Source organism: Podarcis muralis, chromosome 6 (assembly GCF_964188315.1).
Source record: "Podarcis muralis chromosome 6, rPodMur119.hap1.1, whole genome shotgun sequence".
Lineage (NCBI taxonomy): Eukaryota > Metazoa > Chordata > Lepidosauria > Squamata > Lacertidae > Podarcis > Podarcis muralis.
This window is the reverse complement of record NC_135660.1, coordinates 49,733,853-49,756,128: the sequence shown is the minus strand read 5'-3', so window position 1 is coordinate 49,756,128 and position 22,276 is coordinate 49,733,853. Positions and strand designations below refer to the sequence as shown.

General features: G+C 39.5%; 1 protein-coding gene across 2 annotated transcripts; it reads left to right on the top strand.

The window, feature by feature from the left end:
- The first annotated feature begins 390 nt into the window (after positions 1-390).
- On the top strand, positions 391-16,445 carry DCLRE1A (DNA cross-link repair 1A). 2 transcript variants are annotated; one of them, XM_028730221.2, is made up of 10 exons: positions 391-482; positions 2,513-3,285; positions 5,073-6,602; positions 7,885-8,018; positions 9,850-9,968; positions 10,135-10,278; positions 11,367-11,512; positions 12,621-12,775; positions 13,851-13,992; positions 15,441-16,445. In XM_028730221.2, the coding sequence occupies exons 2-10, from the start codon at positions 2,829-2,831 to the stop codon at positions 15,605-15,607; spliced, it is 2,994 nt and encodes a 997-aa protein (XP_028586054.2). In that variant the 5' UTR covers positions 391-482; positions 2,513-2,828; the 3' UTR covers positions 15,608-16,445. The 2 variants fall into 2 exon arrangements, with proteins under 2 accessions (XP_028586054.2, XP_077786370.1); XM_077930244.1 differs by lacking the exon at positions 391-482 and adding an exon at positions 1,466-1,615.
- The last annotated feature ends 5,831 nt before the right edge of the window (positions 16,446-22,276 follow it).

Below are 22,276 nucleotides of genomic sequence, written 5' to 3'. Positions count from 1 at the left end.
AGAAACTGCTCTCTGGTCAGTGGAGCAAATCGCCATCACACGTCCTACCGTGGCGGGGGAAATAGGGACGTGGTAACAAAAAAATAAATCGGTATTTCGGACTAAATGGTTTTTGTTTTCCCCTTTTGTATTTCCAAAAAAGCATCCCAAATCGCATATTCGACAAGAAATACACGGTCATCATAATTCCAAGTCAGTCGATTCGGAAGAAAGAAAGAAAAAGAAAGAAAGAAAAATGGACACACTTGGTAAAAGGAACAATTTTTATTTATTTATTTTTTTAAAAAGTTGAAGAAAATAAGAGGGTGGTGTTGTCAATTTCTTTAAAAGCAAGCAGAATGCCGGGGGGTGGACATTGGCGAAAGCGCAGGGCGGTAAACGGCGTTACTTTCCAGAAGCAAAAGTAGGCGGCGCGAGAGAGGCGGCAAAAGCTGACCAGGAAGGAAAGAATGGGAGGCTTGCCTTTGGCGCTGCTGTCAAACGTGTGAGTGAGGGCGGAGGTGGGGGGGCTGTTTGCTCGGTGTGAGAAGGCGAGGGAGGGCAGTATCCTGCACTGCTTTCTGGTGCGCCAGGTGCTGAGCTGAGTCAGAATCGTGCCCCTTGAGCAGAGAGGTCATTCATGGCTTACTAGGGAGTCCAAAAGCCAAGGGCGGCGCTTGCCACTGCTGCTTCTTTCCTTCTGACTGAGTAGATGTCAGGGGGTTTCTTCCCCCTCCCATTTACGTGTAAAACAGGGGCACATATGCAGTCGAGTTAATTTGCATAATTCTGCCTTGGGAAACAGAGTTGTGCTGAGTACACACTCAAAGCACATTTCCCCCGCCTCAAAGAATTCTGGGTGCTGTAATTCACCCCTCGCCCAGTAATGATTTCCCGCAGCCGTTAGCAAACTACAGTGCCCATAATTCTTTTAGGCGTGTTAATGTGCACACACTTTGATCTGCTGACATCATGAGGTTCTTTTTGTTGGGCCAGGGCTTGAAGACAAACAGAATAAAACAACAGCAACAACCCTTGAATGGAGAAAGGAAGAAGAAAAATCCTATCTTCTGTTTAGGCTACTGTCTTTTTCGAGTCAGCCTTCAAAGCTGGTGCCCTGTCAAATTTTCAGTTGTGATGGACAGATACAGAATGAGATGTAATAAGTACCGTGAGCTCTCTTCCCTCTTTGGTGGTGGTGTATTGTGCTTCAAACCAGCCCCTGCCTGCAAAATGCTGTAAATTGAAGCTCACAATGAGGTCGAAACATTTGATTATGAGTACCTATTTTCCAAGCGGGGGTGGGTGGAGCTGTGGTCTAAACCCCAGAGCTTAGGGCTTGCCAATCAGAAGGTTGGCGGTTCGAATCCCTGCAACAGGGTAAGCTCCCGTTGCTCGGTCCCAACTCCTGCCAACCTAGCAGTTCAAAAGCACATCAAAGTGCAAGTAGATAAATAGGTTCCGCTCTGGCAGGAAGGTAAATGGTGTTTCCGTGCGCTGCTCTGGTTCGCCAGAAGTGGCTTAGTCATGCTGGCCACATGACCTGGAAGCTGTCTGCAGACAAACGCCGGCTCCCTTGGCCAGTAAAGCAAGATGAGCGCCGCAACCCCAGAGTCGAACACGACTGGACTTAATGGTCAGGGTCCCTTTACCTTTACTTGTTTTCCAAAGGGATAGAAAGGAATAAATGTACATTTTTACTGAAAATTAGTTTAATTGTTCTGTTTAACACAATGAGATTTGCAAACATGCAGCTGAAAATATGGGGTTGTTCTGAAATTTACATGCTGATCCTAAACATGTTCATTTTGATGCAAGATTTGTTGTTCTCCATAGGATATGTATGCAGATAGTATGCTTCAAACTGCAGATAGATTGAAGTGTTGTACCTATTTTTTACTGAACAGGTTTTGAGTTTCTTGACAGCTGGGTTAAGGTTGCCACAGCAATTTTTATTCACAACTCAAAACATATACTCAATAGCCAGAATAATCAGTCACAGCAGTAATACTGTATTTTTCGCTCTATAAGACGCACCAGACCACAGGACGCAACTAGTTTTTGGAGGAGGAAAACAAGAAAAAAAATATTCTGAATCTCAGAAGCCAGAACAGCAAGAGGGATTGCTGCACGGTGAAAGCAGCAATCCCTCTTGCTGTTCTGGCTTCTGGGATAGCTGCGCAGCCTGCTTTCGCTCCATAAGACGCACACACATTCCCCCTTACTTTTCAGGAGGGAAAAAAGTGAGTCTTATAGAGCAAAAAATACGGTAATTCTTAGTTTTGCAGTGCTAATTTAACATCTATAAAATCCCTGGTCTCAATTAATATGGAATGAAATTGCCTGGTAAATTATAATCCAGCAATTTCATGCTAAAGTTAACTCTAATTTTCAGTTATTGAACTTTAAATAGCCAAAAGACAGTTGGTTTTGCTGATTTAGACATAACATGGCCATTTCTCAGGATATGTCGTACTGTGTTAAGTGAGGGACTAGACATAATTTTGCCTCTTCTTGTTGTTCTTTATTTCAGAATCATAGAGGGAAACAAAGAAGTCAATTGTACTGTTCCAGAGTACCCTAAGCAAACGTCCCATAAACTGAGATGACTTACCTCACAGATAGAAGAGAGAGACTTTCTACTATTCTAAGTGCACTTTAGTTTCATGTTTAAATGTAATTTATTGAACTAAACCTAACCTGAGCTTTTTAAAATTGTGTTTAGTTATCTTTGTCATATACAACAAGGAGATAAAATCCAGTGTAGTAGAAGAAAACAATACACATATTTTAAAATGCTACAATACTATTAAATCTGAAGAAGATATTTTGTATGTTGTTGAGCTGTCATGTCTGAAGTTAGCCTGTTGGAGGAAGACATTTGGGAGTACAAATCTATTAGGAAGCTAAAGTCAGTAGACCAGAATTCAGAAGCTATCTGTACAAATGTACATAAAGCAAATGGTGGAAAGTCACAAAGACATGGCAATAGGAAAACATCAGAAGAAAAACAGACTTCGAAGATGGCAAAGCAGGGACCAAGGCAAAGAAGTAGCCAAACACCTTTAAAACCAGATCTACATGTCGGTGTTCCTAATGATGACCCTGCTACACAGTCACATGAAGGCATCTCATTGACATCATCAAAGCAAAAGAAAAACTGCAAGAAGCAAACCCCTTCAAAAGCTCGTCCAGTTTATGAAGGACATTGCCCAAGTTGCCAGATGCCGTTTTCTTTGTTGTTGATGCAAACACCTCATTGGCATGTGACAGAATGTTTAGATGGCTCAAGAACTGCTGAAAAAGGTACAGCCATGGTTGGGGAGAAGGTGTCTTCCAAATATATTTGCTACTGTGTTTGTGTGTGTTCTTTTGCCTTTAACAGGAGTCCAAAATTTGGAAACTTCGCAGGTGAAGCCTTTTCTATCACTTACCTCCATGTGAGGGAAACATTGACTTAAATTTCTGCAGCAGGCTGTAGGATGACATGTAAAAATAATAGTAGCCCTTTTTCAAAGTTGAAACAAACTTCCAAAAACTTACATCAGGTTGAAAATTGAAATAACGGGGAAAGTTAGCATTATTTCATAATGTAGAAATGTTTATCTGATTTCAGAGAACAAAATCTTGGAGTTCTGAATTACAGGTTCTGGGCCAGTGGCAAGATATAGTCTTAAATACATAATGCAAACAGAATTCAAAATGCTAGGTTTTTTGTTTTTCTGATAACATTCTACATTAACAAAACATGAATAAAATTGATACAACAAGAAAAATCTTTCCTTTCAAAGAATCAACAAAAAACCAGAAAACATTTCTTGACTTCCTATCCTCTCTTTCCATGGTTCCTTTTAACCCCTCTTTTCCTTGTGTTTTCTAAGTTCATCCCGTCTTTCGCAACCATTTTATATACTTTATTTATTTCTTACTCTGCTGAAAATTTTACCATCCTGCTAAGTAAATTGTTTGCTTATACTACTTCAATTCTCTTTATATCTTTCATCATTTTGGTTTCTTATTCTAGTGGTCATCCTTGCTAATTCCAGATATTCTAACATTTTAATATGCCAGTCTTCTTTTGTTGGCACTTTTATCTGTTTTCCATTTTTGTGCTAATAATACATGGCCGACCATTGTAGCATATTAAAACAACTTTATTTCTTTATTGTAAACTTCTGTTGTTATTAACCCCAGCAATAGTGCTTCTGGGTTTTTAGCAAAAGATTTTAAAAACATTTTTAAAAGTTCAATATAAATCATTTCCCAATGCTTTTTAATTATGCTACACAACCACCACATGTTGTTTTACACTTCCAAAAGTTGCCCTTTATTGAGTTTTACATTTTTGCTAATTGGTCGTTGTCTTCGATACCACCCTCATAAAGTTCTCTCTTAACGTATAGCATTCCGTAAATCTTATATTTACTTTCCACAGTTGTTCCCATAGTATAAAATAAATATTGTGCCCAACTTAAATGTTGTCTAACTTAAATGTTGCCTGAAATGTTAGGTTTTACATATACAATTTTACAAAGCTAAAGTGCCAGCCTGTGCCTTGTGTTATCTTTTGAGGTCCTTATCTTAAGGGCATTAATGTTACCATACTTGTTTCTGCCTAAGGAAGCAGATCACAACGTTACTTGTTGTTATTTTGTTTTCAGATAGTTGAAAAGTTTTCAGTCAAGACATTGCATGCTGTTCTAACACCAGTTATTTGGATGTGAGACAATTCATTTCCAAGGAACTTTGTTTCTGTATAAGAAGGGAAGAATGTATTGCCTTTAATTCAGAATAGGCAGGACTTGCTTGTACATCTTCATGCATGCTGAAACGTCCTCTTTGAAATTAAAGGCTCTCTTCTTTCAAGTGGTGCTGTCATATGACATCAGGCATTACAGTTAACTAACATCTTTCATACATGTACTAAATCTAAGACTATAAGACTAATGTACAGAAGGTTGACAATTGTCATATATTTTTTGTGTTTTTTAAGTAAACCTTTCGGGAACCATGTTGTTCTGTAAGTATACAGTTGTACTCAAAACACATTTTGTTTTCTTCCACTACCAACATGTTTTTGTTTCTTTTCTTAGAGTGCCCTGATGGTCTTCTGTGTACTTCAACTATTCCTTCTCATTACAAACGTTATAGCCACACCCTTCTTGCTGCAAGCAGAGCAGGGGAATATGTTGCTGAATTTTCCTCATCTAATATAGAAAATGATTTATTTAGTCTTGGTACTACTTCATCCATCAACTGCAGTGCCTTCAGTGATGGGGTGTTGCAGGATCTGAAAGACTCCCAGAGTGTGGGAAAACCTCCAAGACAGTGCTTTCTGTTGCCAAAAGCTACAAACGTTACAGAAAATGTTAAAGAATCTGAACACAGTACACAGCGTACAGATGAAGTAAAGCTGGCCGAGTGCTGTGGTTCTCTTTATCAAGAAACTGAAAGTGGTGAAGATCTGGACAGTGGCTCTTACCAACGAAGTACGGTAATCTCAGAAGCTGACCTAAGTGACTGTGATATTTCCTACTCTCCACTTAACACAGATGGGGAAGACACTATAGAGACAGATGACGAGGAGAACATAGAGGTAGAACGTTTTAGAAAAAGGCTATTTGATTTTGGGAGCCTAGAAGACAAAAGTGGAAGGATTGGAAGTTTCAATAAGCCACTAACTTCTTCACAACTAAGTGACCAGGAACACAACAGTGTTAAAATAAAGCATAATTTTACAGTAAGCAGTGAATCCTACAAAACATTAAATGCATTCCAAAGTCTGGATGGCGTTTGTAAGACTCTCTCTCAAAGTAGCATGCTTAGCAAAGTTTGCAGTTCAGCAAGTATTTTGGATCAGTTGAAACATCCCACAGAAGTACCCATTCCCCCTGTTGAATATAAAAAAACGCTGGAGAAACCAGAGGAGCTAAAATTGACTGCTTCAGCTTTTAATGCAGGTGAAAGTGGGTGGGGCAACTCTGATTACTCTAATTGGGCCTCTACAGATTCTGCTAAGGGCACATTGCTTTCAGAATTTAGAGAAGAAGGTACTAAGTCTCCTCTACCTGGCCTAAGAGATACTGTGGAAGAACCCAGTAGTAGCTTAGTTTCTGAAGGTAAAAGTGTTCCTGGCATATGCAGAAGCAGGTTGGCTCATAACAATTCATATTCAGTATCAGAAAAAGTGGGAAGGCTTTGTAATAACATAGCTATGCCTGTTTTCCCAAGTACAGTCTCTAAAGCACTGCCATATGTTTCTGCTGCTAATGCTGAAGTCAAAACCACTCCTGCCAAGGAACTAAAACAAATGGATATTGGTGTTTTCTTTGGGTTGCAACCGAAAGCCAAAATGGAGAGTAACCAAAAGAAAAATCTCTGTGAAAGTACACAGACTTTGAGTCCACTGGCTGCTGCAGGAAAGCGGCCCGGATCTCGAAAGAGGAAAGCCGAAGGATCAGTGGGAGAGTCTGATACTATCAGAGAAAGTTCAAGCAAAAATGTCATCTCTGCCGATCCAACATCTGGTGGACAGAAAAGGTGGACAAAGAGGTTTAGGGAGTCCTGTCCTGCTGAAGAGGGAACAAGAAAAAAACAGTGTCCCTTCTATAAGAAGATACCAGGTAGCAGGCTCTATTTTGTTTTAGAACTGTAATTCTCCTTCCATTGTGTTGCTGCTCTGTCTTCTCCTTAAGTATAAAACTTCTTTTCATCTTTTGTGCTATGTGAAATTCCTCTTTGAAGCACTTCTTCATCTTTTTTTAAAGACCGCAGTTCTGCTCTTAAGATGGGAGGGTGCCTTTAACAATCACCAAAATATAAGTAAAAGAGTGAGCATTACTATGAGTTCCCATTAAAAACCTTATTTTGTGGAGAAGTGTGAAACTATACAATAGTAATAGTAATAAGAGTTACTTTATTTTCTTGAATAATAGGACTTAATTTTTTAAAAAGAGTATTTAGGAAAATAAGTGCTATTAAAATTTAATTACGGTATGTTTCTAAATCTGAAGCTCACTAAATTCTGTAACATTGTCTCATATATTATTTAAAGCTTTCTATGAAATTGACCATTTCATATGAAATTTCTTTCTCTTCTACTACACATTTGATAAATTGTTCGTGGAGCCTCATCCTGTGCATATTTCTTTGGAAATAAGCCTTACTGATTTCATGGGGCTTACTCCCAAGTAATTATGCATAGAATTGCAGCCTCAAAGCTCTTACAAGCATGTATAGTTTTACTCAGAAGTAAGTCCCATGGTATTCCCAGATAAGTGTGCACAGGATCGCAGCCATAGTATGTTGAATTATACTAACCCACAAAAGAATGTAGCAACTCACTTTTTCAAGATTGCTTATTTGAAATGCTTCACTGGCTGCATTTCATGTTGAACAATGTTAAATTTCCTGGGTATTACACCCAGAACTGGAAACTATTCTATGCATTTCTTGAGTTTTCTTAGTCCTTGCTCATTCAGGTTGCAGTCTCCTGAATTTCCAACCAATATTTCTGATGTTCACCTCCTCTGTGGCTCTTGAGCCCTATGCACAGGTAATCTAGGATTCTGTGCTAAAATAATTAACTAGGTTAAATTATTCTGTGTGTATTTGCATATTTAATTTTTTAAAAGTTTTCATTTGGAAGTTTGTGGTGTTTTGCGATGACTGGCCAAGAAAGAGAGGGTCTTTGATCAAAAGTGTAAAAAGTAAATAAATACACAAGATGTTTTGATAGACCTGGTACAGATTATATTTGCTCTGGCAGTTAACCTCTTTGTCTTGTGTCACTAAAACCCTTCCCTTTATTTTCATTCACTTTTAAAATTGCTAGTGGTAGTTGTTGACCGTGGCAATTCCAGTGTACATTAGCTGATTGGCTGTTCTTGTATTAATTTGTTACAGGTACAGGTTTTGTAGTAGATGCATTCCAGTATGGAGAAATTGAAGGATGCAAGGCTTATTTTCTTACACACTTCCATTCTGATCATTATGGTGGCCTAACTAAAAAGTTTACATTCCCAATATATTGCAATAAGGTAGGTTTGGGCTCAAGGGTGATGTGCACAATAAGATTTATACCATCTATGCAAATGTTACTGATGCACAGCTGGTACATTTAATTTTAAAGCTGACTTGAATAAATCTCTCATTTACTTCTGGGATTTATCTTTTTTGGGTTAGCACAAATGGTGGTTAGGAGCTTCTAGAATAGCTAACCTGACCTTCACTTAGTTTTTTAAAGTCATCCTTGCCACTACTGTCCTTTTTGCAGAACTGTAAGTTGTAATATTGAAGAGAACAGAGCACATGCCAAAATCACAATGTTCAAGAGTCTCTAGCACAGAGGAGACAATAATCAATACCAGTGCTCCAAGCCTGTAAGATACACGTTTGGAAAGAGCTTATCTGTTATTTATTATTGAAAAGGGGGCGCGGTTGAGCTATTTACAGGTGAAGAATCTCTTTCTCCATTCTGAATTATAAAACTGGTAATAGATGACCTATATCAATAAGTTTGTCTCCACCAATTCCCTTGCCTCAGGTCACTGATGTGTGTCATGCTCTGTTTCTTTAAAGTTACATACTAGACATTTTACAATTCTAGCTTGCACACACGTCAGTTTTCCTATTCTGTAATATATAAAGAAGAAAATAGGGAAAGAGACAGACAGACAGACAGAAACAGAGAAAGAAAGAAAAGAACAAGGACATGGGTTAGTGGGGTGAGTAGTTTAACCGGAATAGAGTTCTAAAGAAATATTCTGCCAGATATTCTGACATTTATTTTTCATTTTGTTCGTAAATGGTGATATTTTGGAAATCAGTCACAGTTACTGTAGCAAGCCTTGTTATTTGGTGGGCTTCAGAAGCCTTGAGCTCCTCTTCCTCTGTGTCATCTAAAGCAGTGTTTCCCAACCTTTTTTGGGCAAAGGCACACTTGTTTCATGAAAAAAATCTCGAGGCACACCACCATGCCAGATGGGGAAAGGTCACTTTTTACTTATGTAAAAAAATATAAAAAAATAGTAACAGCATAGAAGGTAATGGTTAGGCTAGCATCCCTCTTCCAAATATGCTAGGTTTTTATTTGCAGGGACTGTTCTACATGGGAAAGCATTCAGCACTGTCATTCTCCCATCTGCCATCTGAATTGGTACTATTCTGGGTCAACTTACTCTGCTGCATGTGTAGATGAAAATGGCACCAAGTGTGGGGGAGGGGGCAGAACAGGTTTCAGATACAGGATATTAAGCATACACGTACTTCAGATTGAACTGGTTGCTTGCTTTGCAAGTTTTCATTTCCCAAATGACTGCCTTGGCAAGCGCAATACCTACCAGGCTCAACGCCGGTCTCGCGCTGCCGCTTCCCGCGCTCTCAAGGACCCGGGAGGAGGAAGGCGTGAAGGAATCCCGAAGGCGCGAAAACCTCGCGCATGCGCAGGCCTTCCGCCTGCGACAGCCCAGTAGGCCGGCCGAAGCGAGCGGCGATGGGATGTGGGAGGGAGCTCGCTCGCCGCCCCGCGTGTGCCTATGTGGGGCACGTTACAGCCCCGTGACGTCAGCGCCACGCAGGCAGCCAGGCAGGCAGACGGCGAGAGCCCCGCGCTGGGCGGCCTCTCCTCGCCGCCGCCGCCCCGCCTCTCGCCGCCCGACTCGCCCGCCTCCCTCCAGGCAACATCTCGCGGCACACCAGGCAACGTCTCGCGGCACACTAGTGTGCCGCGGAACACCGGTTGGGAAACACTGATCTAAAGTAGTAGATGGTTCATTTGGGTGGGGGTTTTTTTTGCATCAGCTACAAACGAAATCTTGATCAATTGATAAAACAGAAACATAGTGATGTTAAACACTTTCTGTTGTTCAGATAACTGGAAATCTGGTGAAGAGCAAACTTCGAGTGGAAGAACACTACATCCATGTCCTGCCAATGAATAGTGAATGCATAATAGATGGCATCAAAGTGGTGTTGCTCGATGCTAATCAGTAGGTATCTTTGACAGAAGCAAGGTCAATCAATACCAAAGGAGTTAAAATGATGGACTTAAGTAGAGACCTGCTTTCAAAAACTGTAGTTCATGTTCAAAACTATGTGGATCCCAAATAAAAAATGGAATGTATTTCTCTTCTTCCCCCTTCTCTTCTCTGGCAGTTGTCCTGGTGCTGCAATGATCCTATTCCTATTTCCGAATGGGACTAATATGTTACACACGGGAGACTTCAGGGCAGATCCTTCTATGGAGCGCTGCCCTTTTCTTGTCGGTCAGAAAGTTCACACTGTCTACTTAGATACAACGTAAGTTGCATTTCAGTGATATGCTCTTATCCTTGCTATGTAAAAAAACCAAAAAACACCACTACCTGCTTAGCCTAGACTACCTTGAGCCAGTTTGGACGATTACACACTGGTTTATTAAACTGAGATATGAACAATTGTTACTTACATAGTTCTTTGCCTCTTCTATTCACTCTGGAAAGCGTAGCAGTTGGAAGCACCATAGCAGACATCATTGTTGGGAATCCACCTTTGAACCTGGATTTTGAGAGGATAGTTCCCTAGAAAAAAGTATAGAACCTTTAGCCAAAACCTACGGACTTGACTATGGCCAGTGAAAAGTAACTTTTACAGTCTTGGAAAAGCCCAGTGTAACTTCTCCCATATACATTGTGATTTAGAGGAAATCATAACAATGTAGTTTATGGTAAGAGCTTTAAAAGGAGACATTTTATCTCCTGCATCAGATGCAGGTGCTTCTGCCACTATTAAGAGTCTCCTTGGCAATGGGCACCTAGCCTGAAAGAAGGACAGCATTTGCACGAGCTTCCAAGTCTCCTTTTTTGGGTCAGGAACTTTCTCGCAGATGCACCCTTCCCACTGCTCTCTCCCCTTCTCCCAGCAGTACAGTATAACCACTCTACTGTGCAGTATATGCTGGAGAGCTGGGGACCAGGTTCTAACAACTCAGGCAAATTGTAGAATGTTAGAGATTATCTTCTCCAACCCCATATAACTTGATGTGGGTTTTACAAGATAGGATCCAACTAAATCATCCCTAATAGGTGAATACCTCTAGCAAAGAAGAACCCACTATATTCCGAGGCATTCTATTCCACTGTTAAATCACCCTTACAGTGTGGAAGATCTTTCTACTATTTAGCTGAAATCTAATGTACTAAGTTGTCCTTTGCACTGATGGTTGAATTACATATCCCAGGAACTGCTGTCTGTCTCAGCACACCATTGTAACTTCCAATATGCTGCTTCTGCAAAGTTAGTCATTGTTATATCTCTGTAGAGCTTGATCTTTCATTGCTATATCTGGTGTAGGCCAACTGACAAAGCAATGTGATTTTTTAAATATGTCTTCTCTTTGCTTTTCTTAGATACTGTAGTCCTGAATACACTTTCCCTTCCCAGCAAGAAGTGATTCAATTTGCTGTCAATGTGGCCTTTGAGACAGTGACTTTAAACCCACGGACTTTGGTTGTTTGTGGCACATATTCTGTTGGAAAAGAAAAGGTCTTTCTAGGTATGTGAGTGAACATTCCACAAGAATTGCAAAGATCCTTTTTAAGAGTTAATATTTTCTTGGGGAAGAACATTCAATGGAATCTATTCTGAAACTTCTACTAATAACATGGTTGTGTTTTTTTAAGCATTACAGCATTTCTGTAAAAGTACTTAAATTCGGAGCACAATAGGCCTCTTGGCATGGTGCACAGAGAAGAAATAGTCTATGACATGAACCGTTTGCTGATGGCTGCCCCTTTTAGTAATGTTGCAATTTTAAAACACTCTAGCTGTATTAATAGTCCTGTAAATGTAATGCATTTTTTAAACTTTTAACCTCAGCTTCTTGGTATGTGCGTTAACTTTTCAAATGCAATGTAATTTATTTCCATGCCAAATTGGAAACAGTTGAAGCGTGCATGTCAACGCTTCCTGAAATCCACCCACCACCCACTTGTAACTAAGCGAATCTTTCAACCGCTTCAAACCTTTCATGGCCTATGCTTAAATCACTACCCTTCTAAATTGTACAGACCTATTAGCTGAATGTTTTTAATCAGACAACAGATACTGCTTTTGATGGTTCTTTTTGAAAAGAATTAGTGGGTGCCACTGGGTTACTCACAAGGGGGGCCACCACGAAAGGGTTGTCCTTCTCCTTTAAAACAACACGTACAGGCTGCCAGCTCCTAAATGAAATATTCCTTCATTTCCTTGAATAAGAACCTTTAATCACTGTAGCTATTACTTCTCCTAGGTAAACCGCAAAAGTACATTAATATAAAGACTCAAGCATGTAAAAATCAGACTTGGTCAATGTTTATAAAAAATGCACTTCTTTAAAGCAGGATGGCAGACAGTGAGAGAAGCTGGTAGGCGTGTTTTTCTAACTTAGGCCAGTTCCCTGTGAGTCTTTATCGTAAACACTATTGGATGACCTGGTGTCTTCCAGCTTTTAATCTGCCACAAGCTAAAAGCAGAAGTGACTTGGTTTAAAAAAAACAACCTTGGCCATGCCTCTGTGATGGTAACTGAGCATTAAACTGATTTTTTTAAACGCTGAAATTTTATTTTCCTTGCCCACTTCTGTTTCCGTCATGTCGTAATCCTTCCTCCCCTTTCTGTAGCTATTGCTGAAGTTCTAGGTTCAAGAGTGAGCATGTCCCAAGACAAATACAAAACACTGCAGTGCCTGGAATCAGCAACAATCAATTCCCTCATCACCCTGGACTGGAATAACACTTTGCTTCACCTTCTACCCATGATGCAAATTAATTTTAAGGTAAGTATTAAAACTGCCACTTGTACTCATCTGGCTAAGCTTAAATTGGTGGGAGGAGACAGAAGTCGGTCATCTTGTTCCTAACATCATAATTAAAATTAAGGAACAAACCACCTCTCGGTACCTCTCAATCTAAGAGTTTATTTTCAGTGCCAGTCCTTTCACACATATACCCAATCCTGGTTTTCTCCCAAGTTTTCTTCATTTTAGCAGCCTAATTTTTTTGATGCGGTGTGTGTGAAATTGTTAAACATTTGAGAGTCCAGCTGTTCAGCACCACAGACACCTGTGCAGTTGCTTTAAAGTTATTTCTAGTGGCTGTGCTTTTATTTCATTACTAAAGAGTATACATATTTCATTTTCCATTTTGTTCTTTATATAAACATTTCTGACTTAATAACTTATATTCAAATTGTGTTTGATTTGGTCTGTGTCACTGCTAGTCTTTGCTTTCTATTTTATGTATTTGTAGAATCTAATTTCCCTTTACTTTCTTGCCTGCATTTATTTGTTGATGTTTCTTTTCCTGCTTCTGATTTCATACAATTTTCTGAATACTAATCTACCAGGTATTTTCAAATGGATGCTCTTTGTACAATGACTGAACATACTTGAAACAGATCTTGACATAAAAAGCATTGATTATCTTTTAAATCCACACTAAGTTTATTATGCTTTCCATGGACGAAAACAAAGTCTATGCTAAAAAATGTCATCATTTTCACTTTTTAGTGTTTGACTAGCATAAAGTCTCCATTGAGAACCCTTAGTCTATGTCAGATATATTTATTTTTTACCAATCTGACAAGTGGAAATTTCAAATTTTGTTGCTACATATTATGTAAATTAAGTGAATGTTTTTTCTACTACTAATTGGCATTCGCTGTTGACAGAATGGACACTGAAAGTCTATAAAATGCCACAGCTTCCATTCTTATCTAATTTGATTATTTGACAAGACTCTGAGAACTCTTGCCATCTGTAGTCTGTTTTGCTTTGATCAGAAGACTATCAATTTTTTTTTGCAATGAATGTTTTAAATCCTTAATAACCAACTGTTCTTTGCTATCAACAGAATTTGAAGAATCACCTGAACAAATTCTCTGATAATTTTGATCAAATTTTGGCTTTTAAACCCACTGGGTGGACTTATTCAGACGGGTGTGGCTCTTTGAGTGATATTAAACCTCAGACCAAAGGAAATATCACCATATATGGTAACATAATTTCAAATGTTTTACTATGTTTATTTCTTTTCTGATAGCCTTTTCACATACTGTATTATTTCTTCTTGTGGGTAATGGATGTACCTTAACAGAAATGAAATTATTTATTAATGAACATCATACTTCATTGTTAACTATCGTTGGTCCTGCTCCTATGGACTTGTAGACAGCAACTGTGGATACAGCTTGTTGTTACCAACTTTGGGAAAGCTGTGACCCTCCAGGAATTGCTGGACTACAACTCCCATCAACCCTGACCATTGGACATTGGAAATGTTTAATGGCGCCGAACATCTGGAAGCCCTGGACCAGTGCCTGGACTTGGTGATGGACTGCATGAGGGCCAATAAACTGAGCCTGAATGCTGGCAAGACGAAGGCCCTGTGGTTGGGTGATTCTTGAGTCCAGATAAATGGTCAGTCTGTTCTGGATAGGGCAGTATTCTCTCTGAAAGAGCAGGTTTATAGTCTGGGGGGTCTCCTGGATCCATCTTTGTCACTAGAGACCCAGGTGACCTCAGTGGCTAGGAGTACCAGGATAGTCATGGGCTGGTAACCTCCAGACAATATTGCTGCGGTGTGCTTTCTGTGGGACTGCTCTTGAGGTTGGTTCAGAAGCTGCAGCTGATGCAAAATGTAGCAGCTGAACTGCCCATTGAGGGAGGATTTCACCAGCAGGCTACCTCTATGTTGAAAGAATTGCACTTGCTACCAATTACTTACTGGGCTAAGTTCAAGGTGCTGCTTTTGGTCTATAAAGCCTGATATACAGCTTGAGATCAGGATACTTGAATGTTGTTGTTGTTGTTGTTTAGTCGTTTAGTCGTGTCCGACTCTTCGTGACCCCATGGACCAGAGCACGCCAGGCACTCCTGTCTTCCACTGCCTCCTGCAGTTTGGTCAAACGCATGTTCGTAGCTTCGAAAACACTGTCCAACCATTTTGTCCTCTGTCGTCCCCTTCTCCTTGTGCCCTCCATCTTTCCCAGCATCAGGGTCTTTTCCAGGGATGAAAGGTTGTATCATCCCTTATACACCCAATTGATCACTGCACTCTGCAGGTAAAGTTCTCCTGCATATACTATCTTATCAAGAGGTCTTTTCTGCAGAGTGTAGACTTTGGGCCTTTCATGACATCTACCTTTTGGAATTCCCTCCCATTGAATATTAGACAGGCACCATCTCTGTTGACTTTTTGGCACCTCCCTCTTTCAACAAGCCTTTTAAGTCGAGATCTTTCTCAGTCTGCATCTGTACTGGAATTGTTTTTAAGATGTTTATAAAATGTTTTTATAGTTTCATAACTTGTTTGCCACCCTGGGCTCCTTTGGGACGAAGTGCGGGATATAAACTTAATTATTAAATAAACAAATGCTATTTTATACAAGTCCATTGTGCTAAACACATTGGCTAAATTCATTCTGTGTTGTTTCATTTGCAGGAATACCTTACAGTGAGCACAGCAGCTTCCTCGAAATGAAACGCTTCATCCAGTGGTTGAAACCTCAGAAAATTATCCCTACTGTAAATGTGGGAAACTGGAAAGCCAGAAATGAAATGGAGAAGCATTTCAGAGCCTGGAAGATGGAGGCTGCAGGATGGAACTAGGAAGAAGAGTGGAGTTTGCAGCTGTATGCCTTACATTCCCTTTCTGTTTTTTTCTGTCCTTTTCTTTGGCTCTGACCTTTGCAGAAGCACTAATACAGTGATGGATTCCTTCATTTGCTAATTATAAAGATACCGTTTGTTATCTGTAGCTGTAACTGGTAGAAACTTTGTCAACGGAGGTATGCCCTGAAAAGCACTTTAAAGAAATGCAAAATGCTAAGCACCTCTATTACAAATCCAGGCTCCTTAGATGGCATAGACAAATCCCTCCTGATAGGTAAGAAAGTGGTGGCTACTGATAAATCCCTGTCATACTGAAGTATCTATTTGGGTCCCAGGGGGACAAACAAGTATGCAAATATTTTACTGCGGGATTTCATGCTACTTGCTTTGTGGTCTCACCACATGTTAAGTGACAAGCATCCAAATTTAAGGTTTTTGTTTCTAAGACAGTTAGCAGCCTTGCCAGTCTTAAATTGTTTAAGGGGGGGGGGGTTCCTGAAATTTTCATGATCAAGAGACTTCTGAACAACCATTTTTATATGATGAATTTGGTGGACTAACATCAAGTCATCCCCACCTCCCGAGACAGTCAAAAATATATTATATGGATCCAAGTTGTCCTGCAAGATGGTAGTATGAATCTGCATAGCAATTAGCATCTCAGAGCTAGGAGTCTTAACACTAATTTTGTAACTTATTTGCAGAGTTTAAATCATTATTGCATGCTCCGCACAGGTATGGAGTAGAACAGTTAATGTCAAGGAAAATGTATGAATGAGAATATTTTACACATTTTTATAAAAGAAATACATTTTTAATAAATGACCTAAATATATTTATGCTTTATTTATATTTTGCATGGAGGCTTTGAAATAATTAATATGATGCATTGAAGGTTCCTATGGCGTTGGATGGGTGACACCTGGCTTGAGAGCAGTACATGTGAAAAGGATCTAGGAGTCTTGGTTGACCACAAACTTGACATGAGCCAACAGTGTGACGCGGCAGCTAAAAAAGCCAATGCAATTCTGGGCTGCATCAATAGGAGTATAGCATCTAGATCAAGGGAAGTAATAGTGCCACTGTATTCTGCTCTGGTCAGACCTCACCTGGAGTACTGTGTCCAGTTCTGGGCACCACAGTTCAAGAAGGACACTGACAAACTGGAACGTGTCCAGAGGAGGGCAACCAAAATGGTCAAAGGCCTGGAAACGATGCCTTATGAGGAACGGCTAAGGGAGCTGGGCATGTTTAGCCTGGAGAAGAGGAGGTTAAGGGGTGATATGATAGCCATGTTCAAATATATAAAAGGATGTCACATAGAGGAGGGAGAAAAGTTGTTTTCTGCTGCTCCAGAGAAGCGGACACGGAGCAATGGATCCAAACTACAAGAAAGAAGATTCCACCTAAACATTAGGAAGAACTTCCTGACAGTAAGAGCTGTTCGACAGTGGAATTTGCTGCCAAGGAGTGTGGTGGAGTCTCCTTCTTTGGAGGTCTTTAAGCAGAGGCTTGACAGCCATATGTCAGGAGTGCTCTGATGGTGTTTCCTGCTTGGCAGGGGGTTGGACTCGATGGCCCTTGTGGTCTCTTCCAACTCTATGATTCTATGATTCTATGATTCTAACTTCTGTCTCATACGTTCTATTGAAGAGATGCTTCAGTTCTGTTTATATTCTGATCTTACAGTTTTATCTGCATTAAGAACATAAGGAGAGCCTTGTGGGATTGGATCAAGGGTCCCTCAATCCAGGAGCAAGGAGCCAGAAGTTTCTAGATTACAACTCCCATCATCCCTGACCATTGGCCATGCAGACTGGAGCCAACAGATGTTGGAACCCAACAACATCTGGAAGAGCCGCGATTCCCCATCCCTGTTATAGCCCATTTAGTTATTGTGACTAATAGCAGGTTACTTAATTCCCTTTTAAACCAGTAGCCATCACCATATTTTGTTACACCAGATCCCATAAATTATTTATAAGTTGTGTGAGTAAGCATTTGTCCTTTGATCTTTACGTTTGCCCTTTTATCTTCTGCACCATTGCGCAAGTAGAAGTCCTTACACAGGGCTTCCTTAGGTGACTCCTGCCCTCTGTTGGCTACCTCCAGTTCTCTGGTGTGGAGGCCAGTTTAATGACATGATTGGCTTTTTTTTGTTTGTTTGTTTTAAGTTAAGCATTTCCACATTTACGAACTTTACTTAAGTGTATGCTACCATCACCTGGTAACTTATTTAATTTTTAAACATGTCACTTAAGCTATAAAACTTTTGTCACCTCTGTGATTGCTGACATCCTTATACTTGAGGGATGGCTGGTATAGCTATGCAAAGAATTCGTTTTGAAATGGGGACAGTCAGCCTTAATGACAAACACATTTAACTGCACTAGCATGTAGTTAGATAACAAAATTCAGCAGGAGGGAGACTAATTACACTTGCTCGCATCTTATTCAGTATTGCAAGAGGAGAAAGCCTTCTCCATCTTGCTGAGTTTTGAAAGGATTGTGCTGCCGAGAATGAACAAGCCACAAAAGCAGCTGTCTAGACACTGGGAAATCTTGGAAAACTCTTGTTGTGATTGGCCGGAGTCAGCATGACCACGTCATTTTTTAGCCAATTAATTTGGTCTTGATTAAAGCCTGATTCCAACAGTGGTTATCTACTCACCAAGTCAGGAGGGAGTGGTTTCTACCTAGATTTCCCCTTTGTCAGTAAAGTGTTCTGGTTTGAGCGTGATGTTCCAAACATGCCTGTGCACGAGTTTTGTGCCTGTTCCCATCCCTGTACTTGTATCCTTGCCATGGTTTTGTGTTCATTGACTACAGCTTTTCAGCACATCATCAACATTTCATGCTCAGCAGCATCCCACTTCTTTATAACTTGGCCACATTCTGGTGGAAAAAATTACTAGTATGATCTTAAACTCAGAATGACATTATTTATCTTCATTCAACTGGAACTGACAAAGTAAAATGATTAATAATGGAAATGGGTACATAGATTACAGAACTGGAGTTGCAAAAAGCTATGGGAAACCACTTAGTAATAAGAGATTCTACTTTTTTCTACTTCTGTCTGGTTGGTGCCTTTGGTGGTTTCTTGATCAAGGGAAGGAGCTGGGTTGGGGGTTGTGAAGCAAAATTCCCAATTGAAATTAATAAAAATTATAGAGGAAGGGAGAGAATATAAAGTCTGAAAGAAAATATACAAAGGTAAATACCAAATATCTTTTTGTAAAAGATAAACTAATCTAAATAAAAACATAAACCAAAAGGAGAAAAAAGAAAGAAAACTTCCAATTCTTCATTATTTGAAAATTATTCAAAACACCCACTCCAAAATAACACCTAACAGTTCTACTTTCTATAAACCAATATTTTCTTCAATCCTCAAACCCAGATATCATAAGCTCATTATCTTTTTCACGCAAAAAGGCTATAAGGGGTTTCTAATCTTTAGTAAATATCAATGATATTTTCTGATTACCAATGGAAATTATATTCATAAGTAAATGTCTCACACACAAATGTGACTACGCAACTATATAGGATTCATGTAAAAATAAATAATCAACATTTTATTTTATTGTTGGAAATTGCAGAAGTCCCAAATTAAATGGGAATTACAAAATAGGAATATCGTCTCCTTTTCAATAAAATCAATATGGCAGCTATACTAAGCACCTATATCAAGGGAAAACAAGATGGCGCCCTCCAGATGTTTTGGAAAAGACGGCGCCATTTGCCTTTCGCTTGGCCTGAAATACAGAAACAACATGTGATTGCTATTTTTGGATCAATTAATATGGAGTAGACAAGTGATTTTGTGACCCACTAAAATTCTTTGGAACCTGCAGACAATCACTTCCATCTGACATCAGAACATTACAGACGGATTAAAAAAATTATGTGGAATATGTGCTACTCCCTGGTATATTTACTGTTCATCTGCTTTTTGTCTGAAACTTGAAGCAGAAATATACTTTTTCTTTAGGCCCAGAAAGAGCTGCCAAAAGGTTAATTGGCAGAAGGACATGGTCCTTTATGTAACTTAAGTAAACATCCTGCATTTCCAAGAGACAAATTTTTGGCTGACAGGTAACTTCAGCAACAGACTCAATGGGCTGTCTAAACTGCAGTGAATCCAGAGTATCTCTTTCAAACTCACATGCTATTAATCTCCAATATGACTATAAATATGCATTATAAATGTCTAGATTCTAGAGTGGATAAAGTTGAGATTCAAATGCTATCTTTCACCTTAATGATTTTAAGGCTATATGAATTTTGGGTGATCCTATTCCTTGGCAACAGCAGTGACTTTTATTAATTTCTTTTGAATTCTAAGAACTTCCAAATATCCTGATCAAGCCAATCCTTATCCACCCAGTTCTGATGTGAAAAAATAAACATACAAGATGAGAACACAAGGTGCTTTCAAACTGTCTCAGCTTAGTTCCCTCCCCCCGCTCCCAAGTTACGTATGTTCTTTGTTATTAAGAAAATTACTTTACATAACATTACATTACATCATTACAACATAAACAAGATAAAAGTAAAATTTTACATTGATTCATATTAAATGTACTGAAGGTTGATTAACATGTTAAGAATTGAGGTGTTAATCATGGAAGGCTAATCATACCTTGCCCATTCCTGGCCAGAAAACCAACACAAATTTGGTCCTACAGTCAGGATTCAAATTTGTTCAGTAGAAACCCAGTGAGGCAGAGAGTAAAGCACAAGCAGTGATTTTTTTAAAAAAAAATCTGTTTATTGGTGTACTATGCTTCAATTAAGACATATAGAAGATAATGACGTTTTAAAATCTAACAGAAAATGAAGCGACTTATAGGAATGTAACATAGTTGAATATAACAGCAATTGCACTGGTTTACTAAAGTCATAAACTAGTAATTGCATTGACAAAGCAATCAGAGTGTGTAACATGGTTAATATAGTTTCCTCGTAACTTCCTCCAGCAGACCAAATTTTTAAACAGAAGTTATACATTTCTTACCATTTTAGCATTTTGGAAGAAAGTACAGTTATCCAATCTAGGTTCTAGCCACAGAAAAGTTGACTTTGTTGTAAAAATGGCGGGGGGTGATTTTGAGAGCAGAATAGCTTTCGGAATAGATCTGGAAGATGCTTTAATGTCTGAAACATTTCAATGAGTTGCACTGAAAAAACCCACTGCATGCTCCTCTAATGGCAATGGGACAGTTGAAGTGACCTGAAATGCCTTTTCTGCTTCTCATGTCTTTGGTCCTTTAACCATCATTATACAATGCCATCTTCTTATCGAGTCTCTCTGATGAGTACCTTGGCACCAGCCGAACTTTTCCACTCTGTCAGATCTGCATGAGCTGTGGTATCATAGAGCTGATAGAAACTGGCACAAACAAAAACCTAAAATAAACCCTTATGTAAAACAGAATTAAATGTGGGGAAATATCTCCCTACTATATGCTGCAGGGCTTAGAGAGGTTTTGCAAAGCGGCAGAGAGTCCTTTGCGTCCCAGACATTAAAATGTATACCACTCAAAGGCTCATTTTTCAATTACTACTTCCCAGAAATGACAGAAAAAGGGAGTAGGATCAAAGATAATGTCACAATTATCACCGCTGTGAGCTACTTTCCAACAGTGGTAGTAATTTCATTTCATAAGTTAGCACCAGCAATGCCTTTTGCGAATTAGAAAATAGGTCCTTGAGGAACCCAGCAGTCCTGTGTGGTCACTTCTACATAACCAAACAGGGGTCAAAAGAGGACACAGATTTGCATTAAATGGTTACATATGTGTCTGCCCAGACTACTGTCCAGGTGATACCTCTTGATGGACAGCTTCAAGGTCTCTGCTCTCCCTTCTCATGGTTCTTTATCTTTAAACGGGACTTTGGAGAGCATAGCCCTTCAAAGATAGGATGCCTTTAAATAGAGGGTTGTTTTCTGACTGCCTTCTGTAAAGTAGGACACATGACCAACCAAGTGGTCCACCATACAGAAATAGCAAGCCCTTAATTCACTTCAACCTATGATTTGTTTATTTGTTCAAGGTGTGAATATGAGGTTCAAGTGAGAGTGCAGAGACAGGATGGCAAGATCAATGAGCACTGGCAAGCAAAAGGGTTTTCAAGGGTTTCAGAGTTGACACAGTGATTCCTATTTCCCTGATCTCTTTCCATTGTTTCCCTGGTCAATTTTGCCCAGTAGAGCTTAAATTTCATAGCTTCCTCCAGGCCAGCTTCAAGCTTGGGTACTAATCAGGACATGAGAAATGTAGATGAGACAGATGGGAATAGGACAGTTTCTGAAAATGTTAAATTGTGATACTGCAGGCAGGGATCTGCTTGTTTTCATTTGGTGCAGTTATTAGTATAGTTTGGATGCTTTTAATGGACTAACTCCTTGGAAAGCCATCTAAGTCAATGGCCACATCACAACACAGCATTATACAAAAATATTATTTTATCTGCCTTTCCCTGTTATCCATCAGTTTAACTTGATGATCCCCAAGTTCTGGTACTAGGGGTAGAGGAGGAACATCTGTCTATCCACTGTTCTCTTACCATGCATACTTTATAAATTTTAATCAGAAGTTGTAGGAGGAATCTTAAAGAGGTCTGCAGTCTCTGTTTTTATCCCTCCTTTCCTTATTG

Excerpts from the sequence above, each read along its gene's own strand:
- DCLRE1A (XM_028730221.2), top strand. The coding sequence starts at position 2,829 with ATGTCTGAAGTTAGCCTGTTGGAGGAAGACATTTGGGAGTACAAATCT. Across the intron at positions 6,603-7,884 it reads CTTCTATAAGAAGATACCAG|GTACAGGTTTTGTAGTAGAT; the intron begins GTAGCAGGCTCT and ends AATTTGTTACAG. Across the intron at positions 10,279-11,366 it reads ACTGTCTACTTAGATACAAC|ATACTGTAGTCCTGAATACA; the intron begins GTAAGTTGCATT and ends TGCTTTTCTTAG.